The sequence below is a fragment of the Zonotrichia albicollis genome, chromosome 14 (assembly GCF_047830755.1).
Source record: "Zonotrichia albicollis isolate bZonAlb1 chromosome 14, bZonAlb1.hap1, whole genome shotgun sequence".
In the NCBI taxonomy this organism is placed as follows: Eukaryota; Metazoa; Chordata; class Aves; order Passeriformes; family Passerellidae; genus Zonotrichia; species Zonotrichia albicollis.
This window is the reverse complement of record NC_133832.1, coordinates 8,480,514-8,495,315: the sequence shown is the minus strand read 5'-3', so window position 1 is coordinate 8,495,315 and position 14,802 is coordinate 8,480,514. Positions and strand designations below refer to the sequence as shown.

At 43.8% G+C, this 14,802-nt stretch overlaps 1 protein-coding gene across 5 annotated transcripts in view; it reads right to left on the bottom strand.

The window, feature by feature from the left end:
* MAMLD1 (mastermind like domain containing 1) overlaps positions 1–14,802 on the bottom strand; it is a 244,679-nt gene that overhangs the window by 21,848 nt on the left and 208,029 nt on the right. For all 5 annotated transcript variants that reach the window (XM_074551738.1, XM_074551736.1, XM_074551739.1 and 2 more), the window contains one exon: positions 9,947–11,650. In XM_074551738.1, coding sequence (XP_074407839.1) covers positions 9,947–11,530 — 1,584 coding nt within the window. In that variant the 5' untranslated portion in view covers positions 11,531–11,650. The remainder of the gene's footprint in view (positions 1–9,946; positions 11,651–14,802) is intronic.

Here is a 14,802-nt window from a genome sequence, read left to right as displayed (position 1 = left end):
CTGTCAGGTAACTGAATAAGTGTGAGCACGGATATTTTCATCGAGGCAAGCCGAGGCTGTGGGGCTGTGCTGGCCAGGGAGGATGCTCGCTGGCTCCGGGCTGGGCGAGGCAGCGCAGCGCGCTAGCGCCGAGCCAAGGACGAAAGATACAGCAGGAACAGCCTAATTCCAGCTCTAAATGAGCTCAGCAGGGAATCTAAACAGTCAAGTCAATTGCTAGAATCTGCACTTTTCAACCTCGTTCTGCTCCTTTGATCAGACTGAATTTTGAGCCACGGCGATTAATGGACTAATAGAGGAAGTCACAGGGCATCTCTGGGGAGGGGAGGGAAGGGAGAAAAAAGCGGCTCACACTCATCATGCAGCTATGCTGAGAAACACGATTCCGTGTAGAAAACGAAAATGCCACTGCAGAAAGTGTGCTGACTGAGCGGCAAAGGAGGAGAAAAAGGGGGTGGTACGAAACAAAAAATAATGCTGATATGATTGCTCATTCATTGCTTAAACACAGCCTGCAGAGCAGCCGGGAGAGAAAACAGACTGCCCGAGCACGAGTGTCCTGTAAACTACCCTTCAACCCAGCGCTGAAACTGTTTATTCTTAATGCCACAGAGTGAAGGAAATATTAAACATATTTATTATGCAAAGAGAAGCTTTCAAAAGCCCTGAGTAATTAAGCACTAAGAGCAATTGATTTGTTTATGACAGGTATACATAGTACTGATATTCCAGGGTAGTATGTCCTCATCTAGCTGGAAAGGGAAGAAACACATTAACACTAGAAGTCTGCTAATCACAAAAGAGAGCGGACAAGTGTTTTGTTAAGATATTTTTTCCCCATTTGCTTTTTTATTGCTGTGCCTGAGAGGATGGGACAGCTTCTCTTCCTACAAGGGGCAAATTTTCTTTCTGAAATTGATGACTTTAAAAAACAAACATAAGAGGACTTCAAGTAACCCCTGGACTGATTAAAACATTTATTTATTTGAAGCTTGGCAAGTTTGTAAAATGCTGGTACTAACCCCTAGAGGGAAAAAAAAACCCAGTACGAACAACAACAACAACACCACCACCAGAAAAGCCAAAAATAATCCAAATGTAAACTTGAGCTGAGGCAGGAGCAAGTGCATCAAAGCTTCCAACTCCCTCTCTTTTTTTGCTGCAGCACTAATATAGCATTGCCAACGACTGCTGGGCCCCTTGCTGCATCCTTCTGCTCCACCTTTGGTCTTTCTTGAGCATACAAAGCCTAGATACATACATGATTCACTCTGCTCTCAGAAATAATCCTGCAGTCATCCTGGAATGACCTCCCACTGCGTAAATTTAGGTGTGTGTGTTTGCATCTTTACAAGATCAAGCTGTTAATGTAATGTCTTAGGCCAGGATATCACACTATTTTGGCTGCATTAAAGGGCTTACCCTCCTTGTGGGTCTCTCATCAATTCTGTAGAGGGGAAAAACAGCTCAGCACAGCTTGTGCATAACCTGCATTCACATCTGCATCTGCCTGACACTGATCCAAGGAATTGCGTTTTCATTAATTCAATGACAAATGTTAAATAATTTTGCTGGTTAGGCAGAGAATATTATTCATACTGAAGTAATGCATTTACTACCTTCATCTTTTAACATTCCTATATTCCAAGGGTTAAATTGTAATACAGGATTACTGCTTGTTAACGGTACTGCTTTTCAGAATTATGTACTGATAATGATGATATTTGCCTTTATATGTGCTATAAAAAATTTAACTTTAAAACATGTAATAGAGTGATTAGCCTTCAAAGCCCTAAGAAGAGCTGCTGCATTCTGATTGTGAATTTCCATCAATTATTAGTGCTGGCTGCTTGAAATATCCCAAGTGCTCGAGACAGAAATATTACACAGCCAACAGGGCAGACTGATAGGCTTCCTAAATGTACAGTTTTTGAAAACAGCTCATAATAGTGTTTGCCTTTCAAACCTTAATGTTAACAGCTTTGATGGGACTGCTTCTAATTCGTATTTAAGACCCATTACCTCTTCCTCTAAGCAATCTTCATGAACCATCATTTGTTCTGGGGGGATATTTGCCATCCAGTGCAGCTCTGTAATGGCCGTTAATTCACACCATTTTGCTTGCTCCTGTATTAATCAGCAAACTGTGAATCATCCCAGTGTTTCCAGACTCACAGATGTATGAGAGAATCACCGAGGCCAGTTCAGTTTCTCTCCCCATTCAGTCCCACAGACAATATCAGTTCCTGTTTACAGACACGGCTTTGTTTTCCCCCACCCACACACTGAAATTTCTCCAAAATGCCCAAAGAAAAAAAAAATTAAAAAAACCCCACCGAGTTCATTTTACCAGGAAAGTTATTTCTAGGTATTGCATCTGAATCAAAACATGTTTGTACTTTGAGCTGGTGTGCAGGGCTCATGCAGCCAGGCAGGAAGGCAGAGGAGCAGAATGGGAAGGCAAAGGGGCTGCTCTGTCAGCCCGCCCTGCTGGAGCCAGGCACGGCATTAACTGCATCCAGGGACTCTCCTACACACTTGTTTGCCTTCATTCTGTTTGTTTCTGCATGTATTTTTGCCTTGGGAAGTACAGATATAATTTTAGACTATAACCAAACAATACTAGGTAGAAAGCACCCCAAAAATCAAGGGTAGATACCATGCTCTAACAGTACTACTTTGGAAAGTATTAAAATTATTTATTAATTTAGGCATCAAATTTGAGGAAATAAGTAGGGCATGATTTTAGGGAAGTGAGCACATTTTCCAAAAGCCAGGCTGCTTTTAGTTCAACACAAGCTCCCCAAACTGTCATTGACTAAGAGAGAGACAGAAAATACAGACAATGTACAACCCTACCTTTCAAAAACATGGGGAAAATGGAATGAAGATGTTCTGATATTAATGGGGATTTACAGCACAGTTGAAATGAGTTGGGTGTACAACAGGGTCATGGAAAGCATTTCCTCATTGCTATTCCTCAGCATGCTGGCCATGAACACACCTTTGCAATGTAAGAATTATGGGTGTGCTGACTTGTGAGTGAGGATGCGCCTTACCCATCACTAACCACTCTACAAGTAGTTATTTTTAAGAATGATACACAGAAGGAAGTTATGGCATTCATCCTGAAGCCAAGCAGTGAGAAGGTTGTCAAGCCCTTCCCTAGATTCCCAGGATGTTTAAAACTTCATTGTATCTAAGAGCACAGTTGAGAAAGTATGTATGTTCAAAACCTTTTGCTCAACTGCTTTTAATTAAAGATTTCTGCATATGGATTTTTTTTCCAATCTGTGATAATAAAGAAAGTAAAATGGGTTTGTGGGAGGAGAAAAAAAGAAGGAAATCTGGAGATGGGGCCAAATTCAGCTGATGTTTAGCCCAGAACACTTGTGAACTGCTACCAAGCTGTCTGGAAAACTTGAGAGGAACTGTCCACATGGGCAGCATGCACACAGCCTGGACACACAGCATGGACACACAGCCCCATCCTGAGCACCTGAACATTGCAAGCAGCCTGTCAGGCTGAAATGCAGCACCTTGCCCCAAATTTCTCTGGGCTAAGTCACATTTCCCTGTATGTGTTCACAGCACATGAGCACTGCTTCCTCCTTCTCCACCCTGGACAACCCTCCCTCATCGCTTCATTGTCCTGCACATAAGGAAGAGAAGACTTCCTCAAACCCTCCAGCACCCCTCACTGGTGTTTACAGAACCTCCTGAGCCTCTTTTTTCTTTCCAATTGGATTGTAATTTGTCCAGTGTAAGATTCCCACAGAGTTGTCCATGTTCTACATGCTCAATTGGTGGCTGAACATTTTCCATTTTATTAAACAGGTCATAACCAAGGAAAGACCTGTCTGGATGGAGCAAAGTGCTGCAGCTTTGGTGTAGTGTCCGCATTAATTTCAGATCCAAAAGGTGGGTGATGGTGAGAGTGGGGGAGGATGCTCCCCACATGGTGTTTAGAAGGTTTTGGTCTATTTACAAGCTTCTTCTGTGCAGATTGCTTGCCCTAATGATGTGCTGTGTGGTGTCCAAGAGTGCTATCAGCACAACAGAGAGCTAAACTGGAAGGAATTATGAGTGCATTAGGCAGAGCAGTTGGAACCATCAGTGCCTGCAAACATCTGAAAATACAAGCCAAAGAAGTGGGAAGGTTAAGACACAGAGTCCTTGTGTCTGTAAGGGCTCCACTACAACAGGGGAATGCTTTGAAATACCCAAAATGGAACACAGGAAGAAAACACATGCAATTTAAAAAAACACTGGGAAAGAGCAATGGGCTCAGAAGACCAGATGTGAATTAAGGTATTTTAATCTTGATTACTTCTGAAAATGTTGTATTACTGTTGACATGTTGAGGCCAAGCACCCCATTTTGTTCCACAAGTTTACTTCTTACTTTCCAGAACTTATCTGACATCATTTATTCCCAGGGGAGGGAAGGGAGAAGAAGCAGTTGATAGCTTCAGTCAAGCTCCTCTCAGACTCTCTTGAGAAGAGAACAGAGAATCTCCAAGTTTGAAAAACATATCAACTCACTGGCAAATGCACAGATAAATACAAATTCAGAAATGACCATTCAGGAAGATGTTTTAACATCTGTGGAGATGTCAAACTCCAGGCTCAGCCTTATTGGTCTCTGTAATCCAGATTCATCACCAGCTTCCTTTATTCCCCTATTCAAAGGCACTTAATTAGCTGAAGGGCTTGTTGCTTTGCCTTCAAAAGCCCTCCATCCCTCAAAGGCTTTGCTTTGGTATTGTGCTGCCACTGTCCTTTGAAATCAAATCTGGTTTTCTCTTCACAGCATTGGTAAAAGAAAAAAAAGGTAGATTTTAAAAAGGGAGAAGAGAAGAGAGAAGAGAAGAGAAGAGAAGAGAAGAGAAAAGAGAAGAGAAGAGAAGAGAAGAGAAGAGAAGAGAAGAGAAGAGAGAAGAGAAGAGAAGAGAAGAGAAGAGAAGAGAAGAGAAGAGAAGAGAAGAGAAGAGAAGAGAAGAGAAGAGAAGAGAAGAGAAGAGAAGAGAAGAGAAGAGAAGAGAAGAGAAGAGGACCAGCAGAACTTCATTCAAAGTGGCTTTAAAAATAAGTAGGAAAGGGTAAGAAGAATAAGAAGAATATACTTAAAAATAAGAAGAAAAGGGGTAGGGGATTGAAGCTGCAGATGAAATCTGGGCAGTACTTTTGGTTTATTAATAAAGCATGATACTGTGATTGTTTTATGCATTAGGGAGATGCCTTGTGACATCTTGGAAATCCCAAATAAAACATTATTTTCCCCTGTACTTGCAGGAGGACTGTATGTACTCAGATGATGTAGGTTGTGTTCTCTGCTTTCCCAAACTCTTCATCAACATGCATCAGAGCTCATAAAGTGCTGCTGAGTCAGAACAGTCTCACCTCACAATCACAGTGCACTGACTTTTCACAGGCAGAAATAACTTCCCATAATATATGGCACCCAGAAATCAGGCCATGGTATTACTATTTCTTCATATTAATAAAAGCTGTATATTGTATTCCATTATAGTTATTTAACCTTTGACATCTAACCTCTGGGTCAGTTTGCTCTTCATAACAGCACATTTCTTCAGTTTTGTTTCTATATTTAGAAAACTTACGCTCTGAAAGAAGATTTTTTAACTAAAAAAAAAAAAAAGTATATTTAATCTAGCTCAGAAGTTTTGGTGTTTCTCTGCAACCTATAGTTTATTCTTCCAACTCAGATAATGTATTGCTGCTTTTACCACAGTCAAAGAAATACTTTGCTTTTCAAAGGATATTTTAGTCCTCAGCATGTTCTTGACTATCTCATATGCAGTCCATATGTAGTAAAAGTACAGCCACTTTTACTGCAAATAATAAGTTTTCTCTCTGTCTCTTCCCTTGTCATTTTTTCTCTATCAGTATTTTTGGCAATGGAGATGAAACAAATATACCCTTCACTGACAATCCAGCGTACAACTCGCGGGATACAACTCAGCAGGAATGCAGAGAGCTCTAAGAATAGCACATTTGGTTCCTACGGTGCGAGAGGAGCCCAGAGACACAGCATGTCCCTCCCAGACAATGGCTGTTTATCACCTACATCCCCCAACAAAACAAAACAAAACCAAACCTTCTCAGCTGTGTTTGGTTCTCAGCATTTCACACACGGGGCAGTCAGTGGGCAGTCCTGCTCTCCTCCCTGAGACTCCCAAGTTTTAACTCGGATCAGGTCGGGTTTGGAAAAGAGATAGCCACCCAAAGGGTTTGTTGTATTCCAGCCTGACTCAAAGCGTGAATATCACCGGCTGCTTTTCCTGCCCTCGGGGAGGAGGGGATCCCTCCCTCCCTGCCCTGAGCCCTGTGTCTGTCTGCTCTTGCACTGCAGGGACTGACAGAGCAGCTTTTCTGAACTGAGGTGTTGTACCAGCATTGCTGAAGGCAGAACTGGGCCCAGTGTATTGGACATTCCAGAACAGGAAATCTGCAAGTACAAACTCTATTTAGACATGAAAATCAGGGAGATGCCCAACTTGCCAACCTGCCTGGGCAAATGCAGCTTTTTGTGCGCCCAGAAACAGCAGACAGAGCCAAGTGGTGAAGCTTTACCCCTGAAAATAGCGTGTGATAGTTCTGGAGACTACCTCTGACTCCGGCATTTACTACCATCTTTATATTTGGATTTAAGAGTCCAGACCCTTGAGTATAATGTCACTCACCAGTCTCAGCCCTACAGGAATAAAATGAAAAGCTGCCCATGGCCAGAGAGCAGCGTTAGCCCAGCAGGCTTTGCAGTACCACACAATGCAAACTGTCAGCGCCTCAATCAATACCCGTCCTGGCCAACAATAAAGACACAGCGCTTCAGATGGGGGAGATTAGCCCTATCAGATGGAGCAGTGTCCAGGCAAGGCAGGATCTGGGACACACACTGATTGCACTTAAAAGATACATCACTAACTACGAAAATGGCAGAGCTGTGAAGCACCAGCAGTAACCCTGCTTTGGAATGTGGAGTGTTTGCTTTAATACACAGTGAGACAACAGCAAAACTCTCACTCTGGGTCTGCGGCTGCTGCTCTGTTCCCCGTGTTGCTGTGCCTGCTACAAGGATCAAATTTCATGGTTTATTGTTCTCCCTCCAACTGGCCACCATCCACATTCTTCTTCTGTACAAAGCTGCACCTCTTGCTCCAAAGAAGAGAGAACTATGCCTTCTTTTTATAAATTTTAGTCACATTTGCAAACACACACACAGAGTAAGGGGATGACTTTTAAGCACTAAACAACATTTCAGGGAATGCTGTTATTTTTCTCTGAGCAAATTTCTGTGAATGAGGCTAAAAAAGGGCAATTTTCCACCAGAAATTTACTAATTTTTGAGACGCATAAGTTGTTTCCCCCATCTTCTGAATCTTTAACGTTGTGCCTTTTAATGAAACAACTGCTCATTGCTTGAAAAGTCCTATTCATCACCTGCCTCAGGAGGGAACTGCACTGAAATTCTGCAAAGCTCAAATCCAGCTCTGGATACACTGCTGGAAATCACAGCCACAGTCACTGGGGGTACTTCACTCTAATGGAGTAAAACTGGTACAGAGCAGGTGGGGTCCACAATTCAGTACCATCTCTCAATGGAAATAAGAAATCTATTGCAGACAAATTGCTAGATTCCATGAAATGTACTAAGCATCTCAGACTCAAGGATTCCTGCGAATCATTTTCCTATGTAATCTTTTTATTCAGCACTCAGGATCCATTTTCTTCTGAGATTTGCAGTAAAGTTATCAAAACCTTACAAAACGCTCCACTCCTGAATATCCACCATCTTTCTTGACCAGCTCAACAGACTGTAAAACTGGAGCACTGTCATCTGGTGTGTAATTATTGGTCTAAGTCTGCCCTGTAAAATGAGGGAGGCACCATAAGCTTACCTAACTAGTCTGAAAATGTAAAATGCTCATCACCTGTAATCATTGTCTTAACAGTCCTTGATCTTTACTGATAGCAGCAAGATTGTAATAACTCTCTCTCTGGCACTGAGAATCAGCTGAAAATGCAGCACAGGCAGAGCACCAGGAAAGTTGCTCGAAGAAGGAATATTTCAGCCAATTAGACAGACTGACTTCAGAAATTTTTTTTTAATGTCTAATCAGTGATGCAAGGGGTTCAGAGGTATAACACTAAAATGCAAAGCAGGGAAAACTGGGGCATAGAAACCTCAGGAATCCAACAAGGACATTCCTACTTCATAGACTAAGTGGTGAAGCCAAAATAAAAACCTCAAAGGTTATGGAGGTATGATCAAAAGTGATCATGTCACTGTGGTTACATGTGGTTACAACTTACTAGTCCTCATGCAAGATGTAGGAAAACACCATGAATGTATTCTTCGCCCACACCTGCCTCCAGAGTAAAACATCTGGTGGGCAGTAATCTGTGGAACTGCTGCACTTTGCTCCCTTTCAATCGTATCCACAGCCAGGATCCCCAGCCAGCAACGCTCTCTGCTCTCTGTTTAACCTGGGTCCCACCAAACACAAGCAGGGTCCTCGTGTGCCTGGAGCAACAAACTGCTCCAGGTCTTTATTGAATAAGAGGCCTTTCACTGGTAACCCTCCAAAGAGCACTAGATATGCCTCCCTGTTACCTGTTCCACACAAACCCAGTGAGGCACCGGTTCTGCCCTGCTGCAGGAAGGGAGAACAGAGGGAGCACAGCTTGGAAAAGAGGCACAGGGGCAATGCAGCCCACTGGCTTACCCCTTAGAAACTGATAGATAGTGACTATCCCGTTTCTCATTGCTGTCACAGGACATTTTGATATTTAGTTACACCAGTGTTACACCAAGACTGATGAAATCCCCCTCCTTAAGAACCAGTCACTTTGCAGGGAAGAAGGGCAAGGAAGACCTGGCTCTGGAGTGCATCTCACACTTCAGATCTCAAGCAGATCCCAGTAGAATTTCAGTGACCAGTCTCTGCTTTGCTGGGAGAGCAGTGTCTCAGTCCTTCCCAAGCTGCTGACGGAGTGAGTGTGTGCACAATTAAGTAGCTTGGAGGAGTCTGCTCACAAAGTGTTGGTTCAACCTAACAAAGCCTTGGTTTGGTGGTGGGGTCTGGTGTTTCCAACTATTCTTCCAAACAAAAAGAGTTTATTCCTCACAGCCAGGCTGCTCCCAGACCCAGTCCTTGAGCCCTTCCCTGCTCCAAGGACCTGTTCACAGCACATCTCTCTGATCTGGGGTGGTAGCACATTCACACCTCTCACAGAGTCTCAGGGAGGAGGAGGTCGCTGCACAGAAACCAGGGCTGTGCCTCACTTTTGCCAGCTGCATTTTTGCATTTACCAGCTCGATTGGTATCACAGATCATCATGGGTGGGGAATGGCCCTCATCCAAAGCAGGGAATGGCTTCTGGCAAATGCTAGTAACAGGTATTTCAAGTCTGCCTCTTTGCTATTCAGGAGCTGTACTGTTTGACCTGCTGTCCATGAAGGACACATTTTAACTTCACTTCTCACCCCACCTGATCTTTTCTAGCCTCAGATGCATAACACAGAGATGAATTTGTTGAAGGGCACTAAGATAAAAAGAAGATATTCCCTCTGAAAGGATAACATGAAACATGCAAGGAGAATATCTCTGGAGATTATACTATGAGCTAAAAGTGACTATCACCTATACAAGTAAAAAAATTACTTTAAAATAGCACAAAGTTCTCCACCATGTTAAAACAAGCAATGTATGGTGGAATTATGGTCCATTTTTTAGTTGAAGAAATAAATAAATTTACTATGATAACACCAGAGGTTGTTATTGCCTTGTCCGTGTATGCACTGTGCACACCTCAGAAATTTAGTGACGTCGCATTTGAAACACAAATGGAAAAGCAAATTAAGAAAATAAATAACTAGGTATTTTCACATGAGCCATGTAAGACAGAAGAGAGGTTCTCACCTGTCTGCTTTGAGATGGCAGTGTGGCAGCCTGCATCTGCCTCTGCATCCGATGTGGCTGCATCAGCTGTCGGAACTGCTGCTGGAGGAACTGGCTGCTGCTGTTCTGCTGGGGCTGCTGCGTGGCTGGGGACTGCTGCTGCTGCTGCTGCTGGAGATAGTGAATGAGGGACTGCTGTCCTTGTCCTGCCGTCAGAGGGGTCATTTTTTGAGTAGCTGACTCTGAGGCAAAGTGAGACAGTGGTTTTGTGTTGTTGAAAGAAAACTGGTCTTGGGTAACAGGGCTCTCATTCACCAGACCTGGCTGTAAGCTACTGGATGGCTGTTGCATAATTATGTTCATATTTTTGGTCTGGTTTGTAGTCATTGATTTAAAAAGCGAGTTCTGCATATTTGTGGGATTGCTGGTGGGAGTGATGTTGGAGATTATTGTACCTTGAGGACTGAAGGGCTGCTGATGCAGAGCAGGGCTCGACAGCTTCTCTGGCCTGTACGGTGGAGAAGGTCCAGTATTTGTGGAGGCCATGCTGGCAACCAGGTTGTTCTGTGGGCTTTTAATGCTGCTGGCTGGCAAGCTGGCTGCTGTCAGAGCAGGCAGCATGGAGCTCTGAGGGCTGAAGGGCTGCTGGCTCAGAGCTGGACTGGAGAGCTTCTCAGAGCCGTAGGGGGGAGAGGGGCCATTCGACGGGGTGCTGCTGGAAGTCATGCTTGAAAGCAGAGTGTTTTGAGGACTCTGAATGTTGTTTCCTGGTAAATTATTAGCAGGCATGCCAGACACCATAACATTTTGAGGACTGAAAGGTTGATGGTGTGGGGATGATCCTGCCCTGTAAGGTGGAGAGAGACCAGGAGGAGACATAGTTGGCCAGCTGGGAGCCTGTACTTGTTGCTTGGTACCAGACACCTGCTTGCTGGCTGCCAGCTGCTTTAGCTGCTGAGCATGCCAGTTGGAGCCTGGCATGTTGGGCAAGGGCACTGGGAGCATTGGTGGTGGCTGGTTTTTGTTCTGAGCTGCTGTAGAGATGGGTGATGCAGCAGGTTTGTTTGAGGGAGGAACCTGGAAGTTAGCTCCAGCAGATGATGGTCTCATCTGAGGGGATCCTCCACTGGTTGGATTGCAGCCTGGAGAAAAATCCTTGTTAGCAACATGGTTCTCCAAGTGGGAAGTCTGCGGGGAGGACTTTGGAGTGGTACTTATGTTTGGTTGGGAATGACTCAGACCAAGTGGATCTTCAGCCTTGCTGCACAAAATCTTCTCCAGATCCAGGTCATTGGGAGAAGGATCAGGCATTTTGGTCAGCTCTTCCAACAGATCTTGCAGCTCTTGGTCCACAGACTGTAAGCTGTTTCCTTTCTCGTCGTAATGGACAATGTTGTTGGTTTGCCCTCCTATTGACCCCTTCTGATTTATTTCTGTGTTGGCTGGCACTGAGAACGGGGAGCCAATGCCTCCCCCATTCATGTGATTGTTTTCCAGCAGCACTGGGTGCCCTGTGACTCCCAGGGAAGAAGTGCTGTGACCCGTGGGGAATGGAGAACTTTGCATTTCTGGACACGCCATGCTGGGATTGGCGCCTTGGCCCATGGCAAGGTTTACATCATCAAGACAAAGTCTTTTACTGTCATTTGGGAAAGTGACATCAGGCACACCACTGGAGGCAGGAGAGCTATCATCTTCCAGTTTTCTTTTAATGGATCCCTGTAACTGTGAAAATATAAAAGGAAGAAGAAAGGATCCATTATTGATCATATTCTGACATGTGCTGAAGCTCCACATTACAACACTGGGTTGGAGATAAAGCAAATTAAATAATGCAATTAAAAAGCCAATCATGTGAGACAAATTCAATCAGGATTTAAATGTGTGCAACTTCATCGAAATCAAAAGAGTTCTAGTCAGACAAAGGCTAAATCTCATGAGTTGGCTTTAAAACAGATGCTAAAGCTACAGAATACTGTCTGTCATGTGAACTGTAATAGAAGATTTTAAAATAGTTTTTGGTTGCATTTCAATTAAGACATTATACTCCCCGCATAACAAACATGCCAACATTTTTATGGTAACATTTTTTAGGTCTAAATGGCAAATCTGAATGATACCCTGGACTGAATATAGTGACCTTCTGCCAGTGACTCGAATTAAATTCAGACCTGAGACAATTAAATTGTTTTACATTCTTTATAGGCCAAACATCTGAAATAACTAGCATACTTTCTAAACAAACCAAAACAAACCAAATTCTCAGCTATCTATCTAAACAGACTTTCAAACTTCCTATCACAGATGTTTTAAATTCCAGAAAGAGTAAGTAACAGCTAAACTTCTTAATTTTTGTTTATTCTTCTATGTCTAAGGCATTGTGAGCTTCATTCTTTTGAAGGATTGCCACTCATTCATAAAAATGGACATGTTTTCAAAATACAATTTTATAAATATCTTGACCTACAAGAAATGATGGAGCTGTAAATTCACAAGTCTAAGGGAAAAGAAACCTGCCTTCTACATATAAAGAAAGTGAAACTACAAAGAATGCTTCTCATACCATTTCAGCATATGGCAATCTCTTCCACATAAAATCATCTATGGCTTTCAATTTTAACAAGCGTGACCTGTATGGCACAGGATTAATCAGACCTTAACATTGCTGCTTCAAGTTAAGGAAAATAAGCATTATGACCTTGTTTATCAATAGAGGGAAGCAGTATATGGAAAAGTATCTGATCACCAATGGAAAGTGAAAGAACACTGGTTCCTCTAAGCCAGCTCCCAGTAAAGCATCTCCCAGCTCTGGGCTACAAGTCCAAGTGCTTCCCATCATGCAGTGCTAAAAAAAAATCCTATCTAATAAAAGCTCATATCAACAGAAAAGTCCCCCTGCCAACCCCAGCACAACCAGATCCACTCCAGGGCTATGCTGCATATGGCCAACTTCTGAATTTTACACTAATTTTTAAGCACATTGCAGTTATGCCTCAGCCACTGCACAACTGCAGCACTTTGGTGCTCTCAGAGAACAGTGCCACAGCACTGTCACCACAGGGGGGGCACACCAAGTGCAGCTCCTCTGCCCTGTGCAGACAGCTGATGTCCACCCTACATTCAGCCCATCTTCAGGCAGCCCCACAAACGTGTGTGGCTCTGACCTGGAACATGGCAGAGGGTTCACCCAGCTTGTCTCACACTTCTCATCACTTATTTCTAAACTGGTGGCCAGAGGGACAATGGCAGATTTGTGCCCACAGTTGCTGAGGGTGAAGATGCAGTTTGGGATTAGTATCAGACATTGCCATGCTGCTATCCAGTTTACAGAGACATTTGGAAGAGAGTGAGGGGATACAAGCTGGTTGTCCATGACCATCATAGCAGGCCTGCAGACTACAGTGAGCTGCTGAACAGCTTTTAGGAGGTGTTCATCTCCCCTCCATCACACACACAGCAGCTTTGGCACTGTGGCAAAGAGACCTTTGGGTGTTTTCCCTTTACTCCCCAAGAGTTTCCCTTACAGAGTTGCTAGTGCTTGTCTCTGGTGCTCTCCAGTCACATTGCTTCAACATGGGCTGTGCTCAAAAACCACATGTGGGAGAAGTGAGGAGAGCTGCTTCCAGTGCACATTGCCTGGTCACCTGAGAGCCTCCCTGGGCAGCAGTGTGTGTGCTGGGCCGGGATTGCTGCTCTCTGAGAGCCTGTGCCAGTGTCACAGCCAGACACTGCTGCACCAGCAGACATTTGCTGATGAGGCCAAAATTTGCTTAGCTTTAGGAGATGGAACCAGGCCTAAATCTTCTCCCAAATGCTAGTCTAATGATGGATGAAATAGTTTTCCTTCATTTTCTCTGCTAAAATTAAGCCAGAGCTGCATGTTTCAACAGATGTTGCCCTGTGTAGGCTGAAACATGTTGGTAGAGACTAACTACATATATTTAAAACTCAGGCATGTACAGAGGGTATTTACAGGGGCTTCACACATCCAAAACAAACAGAGTGTGCTCCCAAGTTGCACCCTGGGAACCTTCAGGCAGGAAGTGGTGGGGGATCTCCCACCCTTGGCCAGCTGACATGCTGGCATGCATGTCCTTGCCAGCTCTTCCTTTGCCATAGGACATTCCTATGCTCTGAGTTACCAGGGAAAAATGTGGGCTTTCTAAACACTCTGAAAAACAGTTCTTTAACTGCTGCACTGGGGAATAAGTGTGATGGGAAAACAAAACTTCATTTCCCTATGGCTGTTACTAGATATAAACAGATAAAATAAGGCCATAGCTTTCTGATGGCACAGGTATTCCAAAACTGGGACAGGACTTTTAAATAGGATGCTGTTGCTTAGCCCTCCCGAGAAGATTTGCTGTAAGGGAGGAAGTGAAATTAGCTGGGTGTCATGTTCTCTTGAAAAGCAAGATTCCTGTTTCCCAGGTGAGTATTGCATAAGTACCATAAAATCCAGAAGACCAATTTCTCCCAGTGCAGGCAGGTATGACTCCACAGAATTTAGTGACATTGCTTTTGCTTAAGATAGATTTGACTACAGCCCCAAACTTGAGAGAGAAAGATACGCTCCTTAAAGCAGCTAAACAAATCACAGAATAATTTTGGTTAAAAGGGACACTTGGGTGCCATCATCCTTCTGCTTCAAGCACATCACCAGTGTAAAAAATAGACCATGGTCACCAGGCACTTAAGTATGAGGTTTCCATTATACACAGAAATCCCTCCTTGCTCTGGCTGAGAGGCTGTTTTCAGTGTTCCCCACTGACACCTCAGTGGTTGTTTGTCCCACACAGCAAGCTCTGGGCTGGTGCTGGCTGTGGGGAGCCCCAGTTCCCAGTGGCTGCTCTCCATGCATGTGCTGCTGTGGCAGC